This window comes from Hyla sarda, chromosome 3 (genome assembly GCF_029499605.1).
Source record: "Hyla sarda isolate aHylSar1 chromosome 3, aHylSar1.hap1, whole genome shotgun sequence".
Classification (NCBI taxonomy): domain Eukaryota; kingdom Metazoa; phylum Chordata; class Amphibia; order Anura; family Hylidae; genus Hyla; species Hyla sarda.
Genome location: NC_079191.1, coordinates 345897017 through 345922555, shown reverse-complemented (window position 1 = coordinate 345922555; position 25539 = coordinate 345897017). Strand labels below are relative to the sequence as shown.

The 25539-nt window shown below is 42.9% G+C and overlaps 1 protein-coding gene across 1 annotated transcript in view; it reads left to right on the top strand.

Annotated features, from left to right (window-relative positions):
• The window catches only part of SOS1 (SOS Ras/Rac guanine nucleotide exchange factor 1), a 125411-nt gene that overhangs the window by 68720 nt on the left and 31152 nt on the right, over positions 1-25539 (top strand). Inside the window, exons 4-10 of the mRNA XM_056567469.1 lie at positions 2667-2831; positions 4821-5030; positions 8044-8187; positions 11051-11161; positions 12972-13070; positions 15439-15566; positions 18787-19442. Of these exons, the coding sequence (XP_056423444.1) occupies positions 2667-2831; positions 4821-5030; positions 8044-8187; positions 11051-11161; positions 12972-13070; positions 15439-15566; positions 18787-19442 (1513 nt within the window). The remainder of the gene's footprint in view (positions 1-2666; positions 2832-4820; positions 5031-8043; positions 8188-11050; positions 11162-12971; positions 13071-15438; positions 15567-18786; positions 19443-25539) is intronic.

The following is a 25539-nucleotide window of genomic DNA, read 5'->3' as shown; positions in this document are numbered from 1 at the left end:
TGACCTGTGTCTCTCCATGGTAACAGACAACACATGTACTGATCCTGCAGGCATACAATCTCTGACCTGTGTCTCTCCATGGTAACAGACAACACATGTACTGATCCTGCAGGCATACAATCTCTGATCTGTGTCTCTCCATGGTAACAGACAACACATGTACTGATCCTGCAGGCATACAATCTCTGACCTGTGTCTCTCCATGGTAACAGACAACACATGTACTGATCCTGCAGGCATACAATCTCTGACCTGTGTCTCCATGGTAACAGACAACACATGTTCTGATCCTGCAGGCATACAATCTCTGACCTGTGTCTCTCCATGGTAACAGACAACACATGTACTGATCCTGCAGGCATACAATCTCCGATCTGTGTCTCTCCATGGTAACAGACAACACATGTACTGATCCTGCAGGCATACAATCTCTGATCTGTGTCTCTCCATGGTAACAGACAACCCATGTACTGATCCTGCAGGTATACAATCTCTGACCTGTGTCTCTCCATGGTAACAGACAACACATGTACTGATCCTGCAGGCATACAATCTCTGACCTGTGTCTCCATGGTAACAGACAACACATGTACTGATCCTGCAGGCATACAATCTCTGACCTGTGTCTCTCCATGGTAACAGACAACACATGTACTGATCCTGCAGGCATACAATCTCTGACCTGTGTCTCCATGGTAACAGACAACACATGTACTGATCCTGCAGGCATACAATCTCTGACCTGTGTCTCTCCATGGTAACAGACAACACATGTACTGATCCTGCAGGCATACAATCTCCGATCTGTGTCTCTCCATGGTAACAGACAACACATGTACTGATCCTGCAGGCATACAATCTCTGACCTGTGTCTCTCCATGGTAACAGACAACACATGTACTGATCCTGCAGGCATACAATCTCTGACCTGTGTCTCTCCATGGTAACAGACAACACATGTACTGATCCTGCAGGCATACAATCTCTGACCTGTGTCTCCATGGTAACAGACAACACATGTACTGATCCTGCAGGCATACAATCTCCGATCTGTGTCTCTCCATGGTAACAGACAACACATGTACTGATCCTGCAGGCATACAATCTCTGACCTGTGTCTCTCCATGGTAACAGACAACACATGTACTGATCCTGCAGGCATACAATCTCTGATCTGTGTCTCTCCATGGTAACAGACAACACATGTACTGATCCTGCAGGCATACAATCTCTGATCTGTGTCTCTCCATGGTAACAGACAACACATGTACTGATCCTGCAGGCATACAATCTCTGACCTGTGTCTCTCCATGGTAACAGACAACACATGTACTGATCCTGCAGGCATACAATCTCCGATCTGTGTCCTGTTTCTTGGTAACTTGCAGAATGTTGACAGATAAAGTAGGTTACAAATATACAGTATGGCAGCAGGATCAGACCACAACACTTTTAGTCTGTTACCATGTAGATACATGGGTCTGCATAGAAGACTCGACTGTAGCGTAAGTGTAAAATGGTGTTTAAAAAGAACATGTCAGTGGTTTCAACATAAAACATAAAGGTTGAAAGAGGCGAAACAATGGGAAAGAGAAATCATAGTTTTAAAAAGCTGCTGGGAACAGGTTAAGTAGTGACAGGGAGCGGTCACCACAGCTGCTGTTGGCCCTCCAGCTTTGAGTGAGAGATCTTGGGGTACTCTGGTGGAAAACAACTATTTTTTTTTTATTTTTATTTTTTTTTAAATCAACTGGTGCCATGAAAATTAGATTTGTAAATTACCTTTGTTTAAAATCTTAATCCTTCCAGTACTTATCAGGGGAGAGCACTGTGGTCAGACAAAAAAGAGATTCAAAAAGAAAAGAACTACCTCTGTAGCATACAGCATCTGATAAGTACTGGAAGGATTAAGATTTTTAAATAAAGGTAATTTACAAATTTGTTTAATTTTCTGGCACCAGTTGATTAAAAAAAAAAATAATAAATGTTTTCCACTGGCGTACCCCTTTAATCTATACACATGTAGGAAGAGATGTCACTTAAAGGGATATTCCAGGCCAAAACTTTTTTTTTTTTTATATAACAACTGGCTCCAGAAAGTTAAACAGATTTGTAAGTTACTTCTATTAAAAAAATCTTAATCCTTCCAATAGTTATTAGCTTCTGAAGTTGAGTTGCTGTTTTCTGTCTAACTGCTTTCTGATGACTCACGTCCCGGGAGCTGGGCAGTTCCTATGGGGATATTCTCCCATCATGCACAGCTCCCGGGACGTGACATCATCATTGAGCAGTTAGACAGAAAACTTCAGAAGCTAATAACTATTGGAAAGATTAAGATTTTTTAATAGAAGTAATTTACAAATCTGTTTAACTTTCTGGAGCCAGTTGATATATATATATATAAAAAAGGTTTTGCCTGGAATACCCCTTTAAGGCCAGTGGGGGTGGCAAGCAGCCTCCAGGGACCCACCCCAGTGACTACTTACCCGGTTCCCAGCAGCTTTCTCAAACTATAATTTCTCTGAAACACCCAAGCGTTTCAGTGCGTTGGGATCATGCTCCCTGTTTCTGTTTCTTGCAGTCCGATTTGGCCATATTATGATAATATTGGATTTTTATTTTTTTATTTTTGTTTTGCATCTAAGTATTTTTTTCTTTCTTCACAGGAGGTCTTAGGTTATAAAATTGATCATCAAGTATCTGTTTACATAGTTGCAGTATTAGAATACATTTCTGCTGATATATTGAAACTCGCTGGGAATTATGTACGGAATATCAGGCATTATGAAATCACCAAGCAAGACATAAAGGTGGCAATGTGTGTAGATAAGGTAAGAATGGGCCGTTCAGAAGGTCTTCAGACCATTTCACTTTTTTCACATTTTTCTATGTTGAGCTCTTGTGCTAGGAAGGGTAAAACCAATTTCTACTGTGCTGACACTTCCAAAGAGCACAGTGGCCTCCATAAAATGGAACAACAAGGACACTTTTCTCTTCAGCAAGTGTGTATCTCCGAGGGTGGGGGGCTGGAGCGCACTGGCGGGTAGCGAACGACCCTGCTTGAAGAGGTGAGAAATGCGACATGCACAGGAGATCTTGGGGTTCCAAAGGATAGGGGATCTGTTTTTATTAGGTGGAGAACCCCTTTAACTGTAGAGATGGTATTGGGCAGGTGATGAGCTGTGCCTGGTTTTCTCCAGACAAAAATCTTAGAATTGAGGCCACAAAATACAATCTTCTTTCATTAGACCAGAGAAACTTATTTCTCACAATCTGAGCCTTTAGGGCTTTGGATAAGGGATACCGTATTTTTCGCCCTATAGGACGCACCGGCATATAAGACGCACCCAATTTTAAAGGTGCAAAATCTAGAAAAAAAAGATTCTGAACCCACCAGTGGTCTTCAACCTGCGGACCTCCAGATGTTGCAAAACAACAACTCCCAGCATGCCCGGACAGCCGTTGGCTGTCCGGGCATGCTGGGAGTTGTAGTTTTGCAACATCTGGAGGTCCGCAGGTTGAAGACCACTGGTATAGGAGGTAATACGCACGTGTCCCCGCCGCGCCGGACCCATCACCGCTCGTCACCGCTTCCCTGGATGTCACTCCATCGCTGTCGCCGCGTCCCCGTGGTGTCCCCGAAGCTCCGGACGTCGTCTTCCCCGGGATCCACACTCTCCGTCGCCGTCATCCTGTCGCTACGCACGCCGCTCCTATTGGATGACTGGACGGTGTGCGCGACGACGTGATGACGTCGAAGGAGAGCGCCGGCAATGCAGGGGATTCCGGCACGGAGCAGACACCGAGGAGGCAGGTAAGGTCCCTCCCGGTGTACTGTAAGCTGTTCGGGACACCGCGATTTCACCGTGGTGGTCCCGAAGAGCCGGGTTAGTGTCACTGTCGCTTCAGACGCTACGGTCAGCTTTGATCGCCGCATCTCAAGGGTTAATACAGGGCATCACCGCGATCGGTGATGTCCGGTATTAGCCGCGGGTCCCGGCCGTTGATGGCCACAGGGACCACCGCGATAGGTGTGTATTCGCCATAGAAGACGCACTAACTTTTCCCCCCCAGTTATGGGGAAGAAAAAGTGCGTCTTATATGGCGAAAAATACGGTAAGTGGATTACCCCTTTTAGTGTAGTGTTTGCATGCTATGGGGCTATTTTTCAGCTGCTGGGACGGAGAAGGATCAGGGTTGGGGAAAAGCTGAATGAAGCAAAATACAGAGAGATTCCTAATGAAAACCTGATCTGAACAATCCTCAAAATAAATGACAATCCTCATCCAACCAGAGGGCGCTTGAAAAAAATCTGCGAGAAGAATGGAAGAAAATCCCAAAATCCATTATGGCATCATAGTTAAAGCACTTGTCTTCATCTGTCTTCTTGGCTGAGTACGGAGTCAAGAAATTAGAAAAGACTCGTTTTGCCATTATGGAGTATTGCTGCTGAATGACAGGCAAAAACTTTATATATATTTTTTTATTTATTTTGGGACAAGGCCACAACGTAACAAAATGTGAAAAAAATTGAAAGGTTCTGAAGACTTTCTAAATCCATTGTAGGTCACCATCAAAGTGTTTTATCCTGCCAAGTCTTAGTATAGAAATGAATGTATAGCTAATAATTGTATTCTGTTCCTTACAAGACCAAATGGGCGGCTGGTGCGTCTTTAAAAGGTCTAAAAGCTATATACGCAAACATTAGCAACCCGCTAGGTCCCTCCATGCTAGCATATTGATCAGTTATAAGGGGGAGTTATTGTTAATCGTCCATTACATATGCCAATTATTTTTTTTATCCTTTTTTATTTACACAGGTATTGATGGATATGTTCCATCAGGATGAAGAAGACATCAGTGTATTGTCCTTATCTGAGGAAGAGCCATCGACCTTAGGGGAACAAACCTACTATGATCTTGTTAAGTCCTTTATGGCGGAAATTAGACAATATATAAGGGAATTAAACCTTATCATCAAAGTATTGAGGGAACCTTTTGCCTCCAACACAAAACTCTTTTCAGCTCATGTAAGTTGTTGACCACCATTTTGCCTTCTCTTTTTATTGTGTCTTTTCATGAGTTGACTTAAGCCAACTATGCGTTTCAGCTGTCCACCGAATTTGCTCCAAAGATAGGTATAGGAACAAGGTCTGTGCCAATACAAAAAAGGTCAGAATAGATGAATTTAAGCCAAAAGAGACTAGCGAGAGCGCAGGGCTGTCACTGGTTACCACAATCCATATAAATGTATCAGGGGTGCAGTAGATGAATTAGTGTAGCTGATGCTTCCCCCTGTTCCATCAGGATGAAGAAGACATCAGTAGAACAAAGAAGCAGGAGATCCGGCCCTATTCTTTGCAGCTTTATTGAAAACACAGCACTGGGATAAAATCAGCCAACACATCAGACGCGTTTCGAGCGCATGTGCTCGAAACGCGTCTGATGTGTTGGCTGATTTTATCCGAGTGCTGTGTTTTCAATAAAGCTGCAAAGAATAGTGCTGGATCTCCTGCTTCTTTGTTCTACTGTCGGGTGTTGGCTGGACACCGATCCGTACACATTGGAGGGGTTTTGGTGAGCTGGACAAGTGTCTGTGAACTTTGAAGAAGACATCAGTGTATTGTCCTTAGCTGATGAAGAGCCATCTACCTTGGGGGAACAAACCTACTATGATCTTGTTAAGTCCTTTATGGCAGAAAGTAGGCAATATATAAGGGAATAAAACCTCATCAAAGTATTCAGAGAACCTTTTGCCTCCAACAAAAAACTGTTTTCAGCACATGTAAGTTGTTAACCTCCATTTTCCTTTCTTTCTTTGTGTCTTTTCATGAGTTGACTAAAGCTGGCCATACATGTTAGCTGTCAGCTGAATTTGCTATACATTAAAAAGATAGGTATAGGAGCAAGGTATGTGTCAATACAAAAACTAAACCAGTCAAGATGGATAAATTTAAAGGGGTACTTCAGCCCTTAGACATCTTATCCCCTATCCAAAGGATAGGGAATAAGAGGTCTGACCGCGGGGGTCCCGATGCTGGAGACCCCCACAATCTTTCATGCAACACCCACCTGTCTCAGCTGCATGAAGCGATGATCGATCCGTGTCTGAAGACTCACGACCCCGGGGCCGGAGTTTTGTGTCGTCACGACTCCATCCCGTTTGCATAAATGGCATGAAGTGTGATACAAGAAAAACCATGCCATAGACTACTAAGGGGATGCTCTGACCTGACATCTCGGACCTCTGTTATAGGGACACCAATCCATATTCTTCCTTGGGACCAGAGTGGGTGGTCTAACCTTGGACCCACTGTGTGTGTCAGGGGAAATTCATGTGTGGGGGTCACTTTACAATTCAGGGTGCAGCATCAGCTACTGTACCCCTGAATTGATTTTGGTAACCAGTGACACCTCTGCTCTCTTGCTAGTCTATTTTAATTTGAATTCCTCTATTATGACCATGGTTTGATTTTTTTGCATTGGCACAGACCCTGTTCCTGTAACTATCATTTTGATGTACCGTATATACTCAAGAATAAGCCGACCCGAATATAAGCAGAGGCTCCTAATTTCTCCCAAAAATCCAGGAAAAGTTATTGACTCGACTATAAGCCTAGGGTGGGAAATACATAATTCCTCCCCTCCCCTGTCATCATCCAGACCCCCGTCATCCTCACCCTGTCATCATTCCCCCCCCCCCCTTCATCATCACGCCTATTAATCAGTGGTCTTCAACCTGCGGACCTCCAGATGTTGTAAAACTACAACTCCCAGCATGCCCGTCTGTCCATCTTCACCGGGAGGCCCTCTTCTCCGCTTTGGGCCAGCCCCGGACTAGTGACGTTGCCTTGACGACGACGACGCACAGGGATGTTCATGCGCTGGGACGTCCCTGTGCGTCGTCATCAAGACTACGTCACTAGTCTGGGGCCGGGCCCAGAGTGGAGTAGATGGCCTCCCGGTGAAGATAGACAGCCCGGAACGACTAACCCTCCCCCCCCAGACGGTCCCTGCAACATAGATGGCCCGGACCAGCTCACCCTTCCTTCCCACCGAGGGGAGGGGAGTAGAAAACTAAAGGGGGGGTCTGTATGATGACTAAGGCCGATGGCTGTCCGGGCATGCTGGGAGTTGTAGTTTTGCAACAGCTGGAGGTCCGCAGGTTGAAGACCACTGAGAAGGGATTGACAGGCGGAGAGTTCACTCTAGTATAAGCCGAGGGGGGCGTTTTCAGCACGAAAAATTGTGCTGAAAAACTCTGCTTATACTCGAGTATATACGGTGTATGTGTTTCTATAGGCTGCACCACTAGTATTGGCAATTTTCTACTTTCATTGATTTTATCGGTCAGTCAATAGTTGTCTCTTCCGATCCCCGAATACACATGCACGTTTGGCTATAAATGGATTCAGAATGGGGAGTAAGCCACTGCCATAGTCCTCCCACGGTGGATTATTTCCCTGAGAACAAATGGATTGGGCGTATTGAAGTCCAAAATGCCTAGCTCTTCTCTTCCCTGACATCTATCCGTTTTTAAGGGATCACAGCCACATGTCTCTTAGTGGGAGCTTTAAATCCCCTCTAGCGGGTGGGAATTGCAGGTAAAAGCTATCAAAATTTAGAGCTGTTAAAAATAAATAAATAAATAAAAATCTGCATGTTGTTAGCGCCTCCTAGAGGCTGCCTCAGGGATTGTTATGACCATGTCAACCTTTCTGGCTTCATTGTGCATGTATAGTTACTATGTATCGGTATGCTGCTGTTTTTGACCTTCTACAGCTATATTTTTTATATATATATATATATATATATATATCTCAGTAATCCTTCAGGTAATAGTATCACTGTTTTAGATCACTAGGAATATTCTATACAGATTAAAACTTTTACAGGACATATTGGAGAATAAAATCTGTTGTACGTCTTTTTCACAGAAAATTGTTGAATGTAAATGATAACTTTATGAACTAGTATTTCTCTTAACTAGAAATTCCCTAAGCCTATATAGTCCATATTGACATCAATGAATGTTTTTTTCAGGATGTAGAAAATATATTTAGTCGAATCAGTGATATCCATGAACTTAGTGTGAAGCTATTGGGCCTTATTGAAGACACAGTGGAAATGACAGATGAGAGCAGTCCGCACCCATTAGTTGGAAGCTGCTTCGAGGATTTAGCGGAGGTGAGGTTTTAGTCACTATTGATCTTAGAATTTTAGACCTGCAACAACCTACTATATCTATATGCAGATGTTCTCATGAAAGAGGGGACAACTTATTAGGTGGGAAAGTATCCCTAGTACATCTTAATAACCTATCAAATACATTTTCCTTTTTCCCCATAAGGGGGCAGCAAATTCTTCCAGTACAGTGGTCCCTCAAGTTACAATATTAATTGGTTCCAGGACGACCATTGTATGTTGAAACCATTGTATGTTAAGACCAGAACTCTATGGAAACCTGGTAATTGGTTCTAAAGCAACCAAAATGTCATCCAAAAATAGGAAAAAGTGAGGATTAAAGAAAAAAAAAAGTAGATAACTAATACAGATAAAGCAAATCCTTACATATAAAAGTAAGAAAGATCTGCTGGGAGCTGTAAATCACTGTCTATGTCAGTGTTTCCCAACCAGGGTGCCTCCAGCTGTTGCAAAACTACAACTCCCAGCATGCCCGGACAGCCTTTGGCTGTCCGGGCATGCTGGGAGTTGTAGTTTTGCAACAGCTGGAGACACCCTGGTTGGGAAACAATGGTTTAAGTAGAAGAAAGGAGCTGCTTTAGGGTCCTATACAGTATACACAGTGTCCCAAATGGAGCCGCCCTTACTTGGTGTCCAAAGGAGCAGCTAACCATGGCACAGGTACGGAGTAGTACAGAACTTGTAGTTCCTCCCTGTACTGTAGGGGGCGCTACCAGACAGCCAGTCAGTGCTTGCACCTCAGTAATACAGGTGATTTACCAGTGAATGCCCATTCTGATTGGTCAGTTCCTCCAGTTGTGACATGTCTCACAGATCTGGACTGTCCGTAGCATTGTATGTTGAGTCTGGTTTCAAGTTACGATGGTCCAGAGAAACCATTGTATGTTGAAACTGTTGTGTTGAGGCCATTGTAAGTTGAGGGATCTCTGTAATTGATATACTGTACTTGTTTTTTAGGACATTTTACAACATACATTTCTTTCTTTAAAAGCCTTTTTTTTTTTAAGCAGTGTCCACGCTTCAGATTACAAGCCATCATTTATTCAGTTCTGTTGCCATATAGTACCATGCAGGCAGGTTTTTGTATTTTGCTGTTTCCCAGCTTTCCTCTGTTGAAATGTCAAAACAGTAACTTCAACCTAGGTATATTTAAAATGGCAGCAGCGGTGGATTGGGCATGTGAGGCTTTTGTTTTGTTTCTTTGACAACCTGAACCCTTTTTAAAAGAGATTTAGAGCACCAGACAACCCTTTTTAGTTTAATTCTAAAGGACAACCAATAATGCAAATATCTCTGTAAGTAAACACAACATATTCCCTAACCTAAGGTAGTGCTCTGATTTATTTTTATTTTTTTTATTTACTGACATAAGACTATTTTGAGGTTTTAAAGGGGGTTTCTGGACTAGAGTAGGCCATCAATCACTGATCTGTGGGGTACTAACTAGGGATCGGCCGATAATCAGGATTTTGGGCATTATCGGTATCAGCAATTACCTTGCCGATAATGCCCCGCCCCCACCGCACCACGATCCCTAGTGCTAACCAAGCTGTTCAGCACCCGCACTGCGGGCTGAATGGGGCTGGCGCCCTGATCAGGCTTGGTTTCTACAGCTGCAATACTAGACCGTGAACAGAGCCAACTGCTTCCAGCCTTGTTCACTGCGTACTGCATCAGACCTCTAATCTGCATGGGGGGCTGGTTGTCAACACCCTGCCGATCAGTGATTGATATATCCAGAGGAAAATGCATCTATTGTTATAGCCTGGAAATACCCCTTTGAGAGGTAACCCAATTGTAAGCCACTTTATCACTACTGTGATGTTATACTGATGGGCAAAACACTTCTAAGCATCCTCCTGTTATGTGTCTTTTTTTTTAGTGCTGTGTGTGAAAGCAACTAAATTACCAAAGAAGGTGGGTTGTCCTGGTCTCCTGAGGAGCTAGGGAGCAGAGCTAGTGGGTGAAGAGTAGCTTCTGTGATGGCTCACACACACTGCCCATGCACCAGAGGGGATCGTGTTTTCCCTGTATAGCACACCTACAGAAGTAGCAGCAGTGTAGAGGACATTATAGAGCAGTGTAAGCCGTGAATCAAGCCATAACACTCATTGTAAGCTTCTGTAGTCTCTCACCAGCACTTTCCATTTCCTATCTGTCTCCTCTTCCCCATAGACTTCCATGGGCAGCATGTAAACTGATACTTCTATTAGTCTTGCCTCTCAGGTTGGCCTTGAGCTTTTTTTCAGATTGAATCATGAGCTTAGGAGAGAGGAGTTGGAAAGGAGCCTGATTTGTGGAGAAAGTGGCTTGTTCTGTCCAATAAATACATATAAAGTTTCTTACATTTTGCTTGTACTACTCTGCCTGTAATTGCTCTCTGCAGGCGTGATTGACAGGCAACAGGGCTTCTATGTCCTGACAATATGTGACATAGAAGCCTCTTTGCTTAACAATCATGCATGCAGAGCACAATTACAGAGCCGTTACTAGTTCCCCCCCTCCCCCCCCCCTGGCTTGATGACCCCTCGTGTTCATTAGCATACCCTTTGCTCTCGAGTGAACATATTCTCTCAGCACTTCTCAGTTCACGAAACCCAGATATGATATATAAGAAAACCTTATTATGATTCCTTTTGCACACTGTGCTTGGTTCAATCCTGATGACGGATTCCTTTCAAAATGGACACTTTTAAGGGGGGGATGCTGTTCCCCAGCAGTATCTTGACATGGTGACGATTTTAGTGGATGGAAATCTAGTAACTGTTTCCCTTTAAGAATTCAGCTATACTACAAGTCATTGTTTTATTACATGTTTTTTTCAGCTTTTTTATCTCAATTACAGGAATTAGCCTTTGATCCATATGAATCCTACGCTCAGGATATTCTACGACCAGGTTTTCATGATCACTTTCTTAGTCAGCTTTCCAAGCCCGGTGCTGCTTTTTATTTACAGGTATGTCTGTATTGGCAGAATATAGTGCATGAAGTTCATTAGTGAAATGTATTTAATATGTTCCCAGACTGCATAATAATAAAACCAAAAAAAGCTTCTACTTGCCTACCTGCCCAGTATCAGCCACCACCGCACTTCATAGAGCTGCAGATGCCACGTCACATCGCCACTTAGCAAATCGCTGCCCGCGGCGGTGTCCCTTTCCCAGTCAGTGGTTGGCTGAGCAACGATGTGACGTGGAGTCTGCAGCTCTGCAAAGTGCTGCGGTAGCTGAGACAAGAATAGAACAAAACATTCACCAATCTAGTGGTCATTGACTTTATAACCCCAGTGGAATGGTAGAGTAGGCCTAACTCATGTATAAGGCTAGGTTAACACTACGAAATCTCTGGATGGAACAATTCCAGATGGAGATTCCGAGTGCGACCAAAGGCAACTAGGATCACGTGTATAACTTCCATGCCAATAGACAATATATTTCAGGTGAATTAAGCAAGATCATTCTTTCTGTGTCAGAATTTCCAAGTGGAATATCAAAACTGAATTCTGCTAGGAAATTCCGTAGTTTGAACCTAGCCTTAAAGGGTAGCTCCCACCAAGTAATATATAATCTAATATGTCCCTACCAATTAGTAATCTAGCCCTAACCCCCTACCTGGCTTTAAAAAACTTTTAAATCGCTTTAATAGAGCTGATTTAGTGCTTCTAAATCTGCTCTATAAAGCAGGGCGGGAAGCAGCGCTTCCCAGCATTCACGACGTCACTGATGCCTTGCTGGGCGCTTGCTTCCGCCCTCAGATCGTCTATGCAGCGCTCCTGTCGGGAGCGCTGCATAGACGATCTGCCAATAGCACGGCAGGCAGCTCTGGGGTCTCCTCCTCCCTGTTTACCTGTGCATGTGTTATCCAGGGAGGAGGAGTAGAGGAGCATCGCCAGCCTGCCATGCACGATATTACAGCCGGGAGTTGTAGTTGGCATGCTGGGAGTTGTAGTTGCCGGATAGTTTGTAAAGTAATATACGACCTCAGATCAAACTTACCCATCCGGAGGATCAGCGCAGCAATGAGTGCGCGCGCTGCCTCCGGACAGGGTAACGGGGGCGGGCGCGAGGCCAGTGGAGCTGGCCAATGCGCACAGCCCCAGCTATCAGCATGCTCGCTCTTGCCTGTTTGATTGACAGGCGGGAGCTAGCACAGCAGTGCCTGAATTTCGACTCATTGCCAGGCTGAAATGAGTCGAAATTCAGTGGTCACGTCACTGCTGAATGCATTCGGCCACTAGGAGGGGGACCCCTAGTGGCTGAATTTAAAAGTGATTTTAAACTTGTTTAAAATCACTTTTTTTAATTAAAGTATATTAGAGATATGTTGTAGTACTTAAGGACTACAACATATCAATTTTTTTACTTCATGACAGTGCCCATTTAAGGTTTGCTTGTTACCAGATTCTGCATAATAGACAAGGTGTGCAAAAATAATGTTAAAGGGGAACTCCGGCGCTAAGACATCTTATCCCCCATCCAAAGGATAGGGATACGATGCCTGATCGCTGGGGACCCCCGTGATCTTGCACGCAGCACCCCGGGGTGCTGCGTTCAAGATCACAGGGGTCCCCAGCAGTGGGACCCCCGCAATCAGGCATCTTATCCCCTATCCTTTGTCTTAGCGCCGGAGTACCCCTTTAAATTGAATGGCTGCCTGCATGATGTTTGTATTGTGCATCTACATGGTCATTAGAACGTGGTGTTTTATTATTGTCAGCAATATTCGGAAAATGTATCATTTATTGTTGGTGCGTATGTTTCTTCCAGTCTATAAGTGAAGGTTTTAAAGAAGCTGTGCAATATGTTTTGCCGCGGTTACTTCTAGCTCCTGTTTACTACTGCCTGCACTACTTTGAATTTATTAAGGTAAGAAGCATTTATGTGTCCATATAAGCCTGATTATTCCTGTAGTTTTGGATTGTATGTTTAACTTTAGTGAGGCCATTGCTGTATTTTGGAAAACTGTATAAATAGTAGTGGTGAACGTTGGTGTTCCCTGTCGTCTTCCTGCAAACCTGTTAAAACAAGAAGCATGTGTCCTGTCTATGGAGCCGCAGGCAGGTGCTGTTGTGAAACAAGCTGTAATAGGATTTCTGGGCTGCTGCAAAGGGAGCAGTTTGGATATAAATAGAAGGAAATTGCTGTTTATGCATTATCTCAATACAGAACTTTACATTTTTCATAAGTGAACCTACCTTAGAACAAAATGGGGGACTGTCCCAAGCAACCACTGTCTATATTCCGTGTTAGCGCTGTCATACAAGGGGGTCCTCTATTTATATTACACAAGCATATGCCCCCTATTGTATTGAAATAATGTGTATATAAAGGGTTTCCCATGATTATCGGGATTGTGTTGGACTGACTCTTGCCAGCCCCGCTGACCAGCTGTTAGATAGGACGCCTCTTCATTCATTACTTTGCCCCCATACTCTTGCATGCTGTTCATTTAATAGTGGCCATGCAGGATATTGCAGTTTTGTCAGATGCAAATGAATCAATACTGTGATCTCCGAATGGCCCCTCCTTGATTCATTCCTTTTGTTCTCTTATACAAGAACAGGAAATCCCAGTGAGGTCACTACTGCAATTTCCAGTATATCGGCCATTAATAGGCCGGGGTGAGAAATCTATTTTCCTGGTTGTGGACAGCGATCAGGTGCCCTAGATAGTTTTTTATTTCTGTATTGTCTGTCTTGAAATGAGAAACCACAGGAAAAAAATCATTAGTTTAGTCACCATGACGTCCGGTATATGTCCTTAATAATGGGGGAAGAAGAATCTGAAGCTTCGCAGTCCTGTAGAACTTCTACTTACAGAATATATTGACCAGCTTACTGGTGTGCAGGTAAAAGCAAATCTAGTTATGCCAACATAACAGCCCATTATTTGAAGGCTTTTAGTTAGAATACCTCTTTAATTTTATGTTAGGCATCTTAAATAAGAATTACTTATCCCGTATCCACAGTGTAGGTGATTAGTGTCAGATGTCCCAGCAGTCAGACCCCCCACAATCCCTGAAGATATTGCTTCTGTCTCTGTGAGGAGACCAAACTCAGGAAGTGTGGGTGGGACAATCAGGGCTCTGTGCAGGCTCCTGGCTTATCTAGCATCCTGCTGATAATTTCTTTCTTCAATACATCACTTTGGTGATTACTCCTACTTTTCATGCGACTTTTTAATAATGCTGTCAACAGTCAGTTTTATAAGCCAAGTCAGGGCTGGTGTAGACTTATGCTAATTAAGTGCAGTTGTGACCAAAGATGCAACAAACTGAAAAGTCGCATATGATAAATTCCTGACCACTGCACGATATCAACTGAAATCAGGACTTGGTATATTCTATTAGAAAAACCTTCTAAAGCAAAAGTCACAATGAAAAGTCTCAAAACAGCATCTGAGACAAACTGTGGGACAAATGTACACTACAAAACCAGGGTAAAACCAATATAAAAATGTTTACTAATGACACTTTAACTCTGACTATCCCTTTAATAGATGCATATGCATCATTACCAAGCAATCTATTCTAAGATAGTCTTTGACCTACAAATAGACATGGTTTTGCATTTTGTGAGACTGAGAGATCATGACCCCTAAGGCGTGTTACACCGTTGCAAGGATTTTGTATCTGGGACTTGACATGCATCTGTAAAGACATTAGGGGAGATTTATCAAATGTTGTGCAGAGGAAACGTTGCCCATAGCAACCAATCAGATCACTTCTTTCATTATTAAAAGGCCTCGGCAAAATGAAAGAAGCTGATTGGTTGCTATGGCCAACTGGGCAACTTATCCTTTGCATAGGTTTTGATAAATCTCCTCCATTGTTCTTGATATATGAAAAAAAAAAAAAAAAAAAAAAAAATATATATATATATATATATATATATATATATATATATATATATATATATATATATATATATATATAGAAATATAGATTAGTGTAGCTGTACCAAAAATCCTTTTTTACCTCTTTATGTTTTCAGTGTAGGGTTAAACATATTGGTTTTGTCACTACTGGCAATATTGATGTTTTTGACAGTTTTTATGCATGAAATGCATTGTATATAAACAATATTGCCTATATTATGTAATATTATTGAAGATCTTCACTGTAGATCTTCCAGGCCGACCAGTATAGTTGTATCATCATTGTCATTTTTGGACAGTCCTCATGCACTTTAGAACCTGCCCGACACCTGTTTCTGTTTTGGTCCCTGCTTTGCAGCAATTAGAAGAAAAAAGTGAGGACGAGGAAGATAAAGAATGTCTGAAGCAATCCATAACTGCCCTGCTCAACCTCCAGAGCAGTATGGAGCGGATATGTTCGAAGAGCCTGGCCAAAAGACGTCTCAGGTACCCAACATTATTTCTTTCAACATGGTAACATAATCCTAAATGAATGCGACTAATGCATCTGTACAGAATACATGTTTTATTAACTAACCTGTTTTAACTTTTTTGGGCAATTTTTTCTAAAAAAAAAAATAATAATAATCACAGCGTTTTTACACTTGTATCTGCAGCAGGAAGATTGTAGTAGCTTTTATTGCAGATTATGTTAAAACTGTGAATTTTGTGCAGGTTTTGGGGAAGTGGGAAAAATCTGCACTAAATCCGCAATTCTTCCACATGTTGACTGCACTGCGGGTCATTTTCTGTGTGGATTTTTATCCTTTTTTATTTATAATGATCATTATTATAGAGATATAGATATAGATATATTGATATAGATATATTGATATAGATATAGATATATTTCTATAGATATATTTACATAGATATATTTATATAGATATATATATTATTATTATTATTATTATTATTATTATTATTATTATTATTATTATATATATTTTTTTTCAGTAGCAGATGGTTGAGATTTTTGCAAATCCCATCCACTTTTCTGCAATGTTTCTGGATTTAGTAAATGCACCCTTAGGGGTAGGGTCGGACGTGCCGTGTTTTGCAGCCTATTGGCGGTTGTGTATTTTCCTACCATTTGAAGCCAATGGGTAGCAAAGTGCACAGCTGATTTTGCTTCCCATTGACTTCAATGGGTAGGGAAATATGCAGCAGCAGATACGCTGCAAAATATGGCCCTAAAGGTGAGCGTTACTGGAAAATAGCCCTTATAATGTAGTTAAAGGGTTACTCCGCTGCTCAGCGTTTGGAACAAACTGCTCCAGACGCTAGAGCTGACGCCAGGAGCTTGTAAAGTCATAGCCCCGCCCCCTCAAGACATCACGCCCCGCCCCCTCAATGCAAGTCGATGTGATGAGGGGGCGGGGCCTTGACATCATAAGCTCCCGGCTCCAGCGTTCGGAACAGTTTGTTCCAAACGCTGAGCAGCGGAGTAACCCTTTAAAACCCATATAGCTCTTTTCTCCCTATAAAATCTTGTAGACACCGTAAAGTGTTTGAGCTTGCCTGATGGAGGACTATCTTCCGTTGACTTCTCAACCCATTTTTTTCTTTCCACCTCCATTGCGGTTTTGCCTGTCCCTCCTAGATCCACTTGGCTATCCTCCTCCTATTTTCCATGGAGGCAGCTCTCTTCTTTGCAGAGCGATTTCTCTCTCCAGTTGCTGCCTCTATTGTCTGTGCTTTTTTGTATACTTGCTGTGTATGTTGTGACACCGTTTTATACTGCATGTTCACTGTAATCAGCATCTTTGGTACTTTCTATTTTTCTTTGTCAAAACATTGAGGTTTTATGCACTTACAACATATCCTGAAAGCAATTGAAGTGGGTTGTTTCCTCTTGCTATACTTTTTCCTGGTTGGGTTAGTATAAACATAATGTTTAGCATGCACAGAAGGGGGAGAGTCGGAGTCCTTTCTTTTGTTTTTAAAGGAAGTGACATTAAAGGCAGGCCATTCTCATTGTCCACAACCCTACTATAATAAGCTGTCAGTGCAGCCCAAGACATTCCTGTACAGGCAGCCTCGAATGCTCAAGAAGTGGACGTTTTCCAGGTTCGGTTATGTAGGATTGTGTCATTTTACTGCTGTAGTTTTGATTTTTCTGCTGTTTTTGCGACCTTTCCTCTCACTCCCTGATGACTTTTGTGACGTTATTGCTGACCCCCCGACCTACGATGGCCCCGACATACGATCATTTCAACATACGATGGCCTCTCAGAGGCCATCGCTTGTTGAAGGCAGCATCAACATACGATGCTTTTGTATGTCGGGGCCATCGCATAAACGGCTGTCCGACAGCGCAGACTGCTTCAGCTGCCACAGGATAGCCGTTTACGGTGCCCTGTGTGGTCCGCTGACGATCACTTACCTGTCCTCGGGGCTCCGGCGCGTCCTTCTTCAGGATCCCCTCCATCGTCGGCGCTCTCCATTGTCGCCATCACGTCGCTGCGCACGCCGTCCCGTCATCCAATAGGAGCGGCGTGCGTACCGACGTGATGGAGAGCGAGGATCCCGTGGAAGCAGATGCCTTACCGGAGCGTCGGGGACACCCCGGGGGCGCGGCGACAGCGATGGAAGGAGACATCCAGGGCAGCGGTGACGGTCCGGAGCGGCGGGCACAGGCCGTTGGCTGTCCGGGCATGCTGGGAGTTGTAGTTTTGCAACATCTGGAGGTTCGCAGGTTGAAGACCACTACAGTAGGGTTTTGGATTAATGGGGTATTCCAGGAAAAAACTTTTTTTTATATATCAACTGGCTCCAGAAAGTTAAACAGATTTGTAAATTACTTCTATTAAAAAATCTTAATCCTTTCAGTACTTATGAGCTTCTGAAGTTAAGGTTGTTCTTTTCTGTCTAAGTGCTCTCTGATGACACCTGTCTCGGGAACCGTCCAGTTTAGAAGCAAAACCCCATAGTAAACCTCTTCTAAACTGGGCTTTTCCCGAGAAGCGTGTCATCAGAGAGCACTTAGACAGAAAAGAACACCCTTAACATCAAAAGCTCATAAGTACTGAAAGGATTAAGATTTTTTTAATAGAAGTAATTTACAAATCTGTTTAACGTTCTGGAGCCAGTTGATATATATAAAAAAAAGTTTTTTACCTGGAATACCCCTTTAAACCTAAAAGACTTTTCTCAACCCTATCTATGTAACTATTTAGCTATGCCTGTTTATATGGGAAGAATAGTGGTAGATGCTTGGGCGTTCTTTCTGTCAAATCTGACAGAAATGCTATAGGAGGCTCCGACCAGAGCCCCTGATTAGAGATGAGCGAACTTACAGAAATTCGATTCGTCACCAACTTCTCGGCTCGGCAGTTGATGACTTTTCGTGCGTTAATTAGTTCAGCCTTCAGGTGCTCCGGTGGGCTGGAAAAGGTGGATACAGTCCTAGGAAAGAGTCTCCTAGGACTGTATCCACCTTTTCCAGCCCACCGGAGCACCGGAAAGCTGAATTAATTTATGCCGGAAAAGTCATCAACTGCCGAGCCGAGAAGTTCGTGACGAATCGAATTTACTGTAAGTTCGCTCATCTCTACCCCTGATGGTAGTGTGAACACTAACTATTTTTTCTGAATGAAAAGAATCAGAAGTAGTGGATGCACATGTGATCTTTCCCTAGTAATGCGTTTTTTGTTTCATTCCACAGTGAGTCTGCATGTCGTTTTTATAATCATCAAATGAAGGGAAAACAGTTAGCCATTAAAAAAATGAATGAAATTCAGAAAAACATTGATGGATGGGAGGGAAAGGACATTGGACAGTGCTGTAATGAATTCATCATGGAGGGGGCCCTAACACGAGTAGGGGCGAAGCACGAAAGGCACATATTCCTCTTCGACGGCTTGATGATCTGTTGTAAGTCGAATCATGGACAACCTAGGCTACCGGGTGCAAGCAATGCAGAATACCGGCTGAAGGAGAAGTTTTTTATGCGGAAGGTACAAATCAACGACAAGGATGACACTAATGAATATAGACATGCCTTTGAGATTATATTAAAGGATGAGAACAGTGTTATTTTTGCTGCTAAATCAGCAGAAGAAAAGAATAACTGGATGGCTGCCTTAATATCGCTGCAGTACCGAGGTACATTAGAACGAATGTTGGATGGGACGATAATGCAGGAGGAGAAAGAGGAGCAACTGCGGCTCCCCAGCCCCAAGCTCTACAGGTTTGCAGAGCCGGACTCGGTAGAGAACATTATATTTGAGGAAAATGTGCAACCCAAATCTGGTATTCCCATCATCAAGGCTGGGACTGTAGTGAAACTCATCGAAAGACTAACTTATCACATGTATGCAGGTATGGTACTGCCGCACCTTCTTGGCAAATCCGCATTTAAAGATGTTGCGCTAAAGCTAATTATGCGACATTTATTTAGTATTAAACCATTTTCTTAGTTTGCGGCATTGCACTTGTTTTTAGAAAGTTACCTGTGATCTAAAATGTATGGCACCAGTTATATAAATATGCTAACACCGTATAAATGAATAATGTGCTTCATCAGCACTTTGGCGCTTCTCTAAGCATTTTTGGCTTCACAGAGGGGGTATGCACAATGAAAACATAACATTTATTGAGTACCAGTTAAAATACATGAAGATGCCCCACGGACTATACATTAACATATATCGTGAAACCAAAAGACAAATTCAGGGACCAGAGTGCATGATTCCTGGTGGGACTCTGGGATATAGGGATGGCTGGGGGATTAGGCCGTATGAAGGGAGGACCCTAATATACCCTGTCAGGGGAGATGTTGTGAGGACTACCCCTGCTCCCACAGGGACCGTCGGAGCACTCGTCCTAATAAGGACGACCCCTGCCCCGATCTATCCCTTGGTCAATCCCTTTACTAAAAATGCACATTAAACAACCTGAATACAGCCTTACGCGTTTCCCTCACTTATGGTGGGTTCCTCAGGGGCAAAGGTATAATGCAAGTATACAACAGAGGCAATCAAGCAGTAGCAGCAAAACAAAAGCACAACAGGTTGCAGTGATGGAATAATGATAGCCGCAAACCTGTAGTGCAAAAATCAAAAAAAAGTCACAACGCCCCTTTAGACCCCAAAACCGCATATACTTAGATGCATATAATAAGCAGTAGGAGCAAAAGCAAAGCAATGGTGGGCAGTTCAAATTTAGCCTGGGCAGAGCCCTGCCTCAGGCTACTAGGACTCACGTGACCTCTCCCGCAGTGGCGGATGGTGTGAGTGTACGCTCTGCAGTGGCGGATGGTGTGAGTGTACGCTCTGCAGTGGCGGATGGTGTGAGTGTACGCTCTGCAGTGGCGGATGGTGTGAGTGTACGCTCTGCAGTGGCGGATGGTGTGAGTGTACGCTCTGCAGTGGCGGATGGTGTGAGTGTACGCTCTGCAGTGGCGAATGGTGTGAGTGTACGCTCTGCAGTGGCGGATGGTGTGAGTGTACGCTCTGCAGTGGCGAATGGTGTGAGTGTACGCTCTGCAGTGGCGGATGGTGTGAGTGTACGCTCTGCAGTGGCGAATGGTGTGAGTGTACGCTCTGCAGTGGCGGATGGTGTGAGTGTACGCTCTGCAGTGGCGGATGGTGTGAGTGTACGCTCTGCAGTGGCGGATGGTGTGAGTGTACGCTCTGCAGTGGCGAATGGTGTGAGTGTACGCTCTGCAGTGGCGGATGGTGTGAGTGTACGCTCTGCAGTGGCGGATGGTGTGAGTGTACGCTCTGCAGTGGCGGATGGTGTGAGTGTACGCTCTGCAGTACTGTTGGGGGGAGGGGGTTTATCAAGACATTTTGAAATCTTTTTAGGGTCTATTCACACATACAGTATTCTGTGCAAATTTGATGCACAGGATTTGAAGCTGTGTTCAGTCATTTTGTTTACATTGAGATCTGCAGCAAAAAATCCTGCGCATCAAATCTGCGCAGAATACTGTGCGTGTGAATAGACCATTTAACGGCTTTTTTTCTCTGTTTGTCGCACTAAATGTCGCACAGTGGATCCGTGCGACTTTTTGTGCGTTAATTGCTTTAGAAAAGGTTTCCATGATTTTACCCATTTAGAGCACTTTGTGCAGTGCAAATGTCGCAAAATTGTCGCGCGATCCCAGAAATAGACCGTTTTGTCATATCAATTCAGCCCTGCTTTACATTTTCTGTTCAACTTTTAAGCCAGAGTATATGCGACTTTTTTAGAAGTTGCATCAGCTAAATATATCAAAGTCCGTGTGCCGTTTGATAAATTTGGCACATGTCTGCAACTATTACAGCAACTTTTCTGCTTCAAAATAGTTAAAGGGGTACTCCGGTGGAAAACTTTTATTTTTTTTTTTTATTTTTATTTTTTTTTTTTTTAATCAACTGGTGCCAGAAAGTTAAACAGATTTGTAAATCACTTCTATTAAAAAATCTTAATCCTTCCAGTACTTATTAGCTGCTGAATACTACAGAGAAAATTATTTTCTTTTTGGAACACAGAACTCTCTGCTGACATCATTACCACAGTGCTCTCTGCTGACATCTCTGTCCATTTTAGGAACTGTCCAGAGCAGCATATATTTGCTATGGGGAATTTCTCCTACTCTGGACAGTTCTTAAAATGGACAGAGATGTCAGCAGAGAGCACTGTGCTCATGATGTCAGCAGAGAGCACTGTGGTCATGATGTCAGCAGAGAGCACTGTGCTCGTGATGTCAGCAGAGAGCTCTGTGTTCCAAAAAGAAAATAATTTCCCCTGTAGTATTCAGCAGCTAATAAGTACTGGAAGGATTAAGATTTTTTTTTTTTAAAGATAAGTAATTTACAAATCTGTTTTAACTTTCCGGCACCAGTTGATAAAAAAAAAAAAAAATAAATAAAAAAGTTTTCCACCGAAGTACCCCTTTTAAGAATTTACACCCCTCTTTGTAAATGCCTCCCTATAACCGCAATTGTACCAGTGCATGTATGTTAGGAGTCCAGCAATGTTCAGTTCTTTGTAGTTGTGGATCTATTACTGATATATATGGACTACTAGCATCCGGTCTGGGGGCTTCATTTCTGTAATAATCCTGAGTAAACTTGAGTTTAGGATACATTTCATGTGCCCTTTCTTGAGATGAGCGAACTTACAGTAAATTCGATTCGTCACGAACTTCTCGGCTCGGCAGTTGATGGCTTTTCCTGCATAAATTAGTTCAGCTTTCCGGTGCTTCGGTGGGCTGGAAAAGGTGGATACAGTCCTAGGAGACTCTTTCCTAGGAATGTATCCACCTTTTCCAGCCCACCGGAGCACCTGAAAGCTGAACTAATTTATGCAGGATAAGTCATCAACTGCCGAGCCGAGAAGTTCGTGACGAATCGAATTTGCTGTAAGTTCGCTCATCTCTAGCCCTTTCTATTATATCTTATAGCCATGCGAAATTATGTAACAGAAATACAAAAAAAAATGCATGAAGGGCAGTTTTTTTCCACCCTGTGTGCCTCCAGCTGTGGCAAAACTACAACATCCAGCATGCCTGGACAGCCTTTGGCTGTCCAGGCATGCTGGATGTTGTAGTTTTACAACAGCTGGAGGCACGCTGATTGGGAAACGCTGATATAGGGAATATTCCTTTTAATAGGAGCTTGCATATCTGGCAACCCCATAACAATGTAATGGAATCATTCACTTTAAAGGGAGAGCGCCTACAATAAGCCATGGGAATTAGGGAATTTAATGTAACTTCTATGTACGTTTTTGACAGCCCTGATGCGCTACTTCAGAAGTAAAGTTTACAGCGCAGAGGCAGGAAATCTGAAAGGCTTTTCACAGCTTCTCTTGATTCTAGTAATAAGAATATGGAGGCAATATCTAATTATAAGTGTTTGTAGAACCGGAAGCAAATCTATATTTGTATGAGAGTTTTGCCCTCCTAGTGGTTCCTCCATCTTATAACCCAATAGCAAAGAGTTTCCCATCCAGTGTGCCTCCAGCTGTTGCAAAACTACCCAGCATGCCCAGACAGTCTTTTGGTGTCCAGACATGCCGGGAGTTGAAGTTTTGCAACAGCTGGAGGCACACCGATTGGGTAACGCTGTTCTACAGAATACAGGCTGTCCTGTTCTGTTATGATGGAGAAACCACTAGGAGGACTTTAGAAAATAAACTATCTTTGCAAACTACTCTTCTGAGATTGGTCTTGATTCTGATAGGTATGTTTGGAAATTGGCTGCTAGGGTTAGTATTACACTTATATATACATAGCCAGAGGTTTTCTATTGAATTCCATTTAAAGGGGTATCCCAGGAAAAAAACTTTTTTTTTTTCTTATACCAGAAATTAAACAGATTTGTAAATTACTTCTATTAAAAAATCTTAATCCTTTCAATAATTATCAGCTGCTGAAGTTGAGTTGTTGTTTTCTGTCTGGAAACAGTGCTCTCTGCTGACATCTCTGCTTGTCTCGGGAACTGCACAGAGTAGAAGAGGTTTGCTATGGGGATTTGCTTCTAAACTGGGCGGTTCCCGAGACACGTGTCATCAGAGAGCACTTAGATAGAAAAGAACAACTCGACTTCAGCAGCTCATAAGTACTGAAAGGATTAAGATTTTTTTAAAAAAGTAATTTACAAATCTGTTTAACTTTCTGTAGCCAGTTGATATAGATAGATAGATATATCTCTAAGTTTTTTTTCCTGGATTAACCCCTTTAAAGCACATTTATGGGCTATACCATAACTTCTGGTTGGTTGGGATCTGTGCAGAGCTGGCCAAAAACAGTCTCAATACTCCATTAGGGTATGTTCACACGTGGAGTATATGCTCTGGGTTTCACACAAGTATATTTGCAGCATGCACATGCCAAATTTCCAGCTTTACTTTTTACTCTTCTTTTCATTACTTTGCAGCATAAAATCCACTATGAAATCCTCAGTATCAAATTAACATTAATGCTGCACGCCGTGGATTTTATCTGCAGATTTCTTTTGTGAAATCTTATGTGCTGTGAAGAAATAGTGGAAATAGGTGATAACTTTGAATATCCCACCTTGCATTTTAGAGAGCAAAATAACCATTGGTTCCTTATGCTGAAAATGGAGATGAGCATATTTATAAGAAAAACTACCACATGAGGACATAGTTGTAAATTAGAGGGGCAAAGGTTTCTGCAGTAATATCAGGAAATATTACTTTACTGAGAGAGTAGTGGATGCATGGAATAGCCTTCCTGCAGAAGTGGTCGCTGCAAATACAGTGAAGGAGTTTAAGCATACATGGTATAAGCATAAGGATATCCTTCATATAAGATGGGGCCAGGGACTATTCATAGTATTCAGATTATTGGGCAGACTAGATGGGCCAAATGGTTCTTATCTGCCGACACATTCTATGTTTCTATGACATTAAGGTTTTGTCTGTATGTTTGTTTTCTATTGATGCATTTGCGTTAAACCGGTTGCAGATGAGCATGTTGGCCATAAGTCCGTTATAAACCCGTTCTCGGCCCAGGACTTGGGTCGTATTGTATGGCTGGAAATTTCCAACTAGAAATATCTGGTCAGGATATTTTCCCAATCTGTGAACCCCCATAGTAAATAGAGTTCAATGCTGTAAAGTCTAAAACAATGTTTCAAACTAGTGAAAACCCAGCACTCTTAGCAAATGAGGCCGTTGTCTTCCTGCCTAAATAGTGGTGTAATAATGTAATATATTCTGTAAGTCAGCCTATTGCACTACAGATAAAAAATAAGGGGTACTGTGGTGTAAGACAATTTATCCCCTATCCAAAGGATAGAGGACAAGTGTCTGACTGCTGTGACCCCCCCCAAGATCTCCTGCGCATTGCCCCGGCTCTCCCCACGTACGGAGCTGTGACAACCCCTGCACAAAGTGGCCGACATGACCCCTTCATGCATCTGTATTAAAGACCTGTTCGTGTATCTCCGGCTCTCCCTTACAGGTACATGGAGAGGCCGTGTTGACCGCCACTTAGTGCGGGTGTCGACAGTTTCCTTGCATAGAGAGAGATTTCGTGCATGAAGAGACCTAGCTGTCGGGCAGGAGATTGCGGTGTGGTGTGCGGGTCACAGCATTCATACCCCCAGTGATTATACACTTGTCTCCTATAAATTGCCCTATGCCACAGTGCTCCTTTACTTACCAATTGTAAGATGTTTCCATTTACTAGATCTGGATGGTGCTGATAATTCTATACATAGGCTTAGGATTGCGTGCCTTTCTTAGCCATTTAGTGACTGCGTAGTCTGTTTTTCTGCACTTTTCCTATTGATTTTAAGGATATTTTCCTGGCTCTATCCCAGGACACACATCTGACTCTCCAACAGTAAAAGTGGACTTTCTGGCCCTGGGCTAGAAGTGACGGTAACGGAGGTATAGGGTTCTCAACTCCAAGGTGAAAATAAAGCTCAGCCACGGGGAATATATTTATGGAATTCAT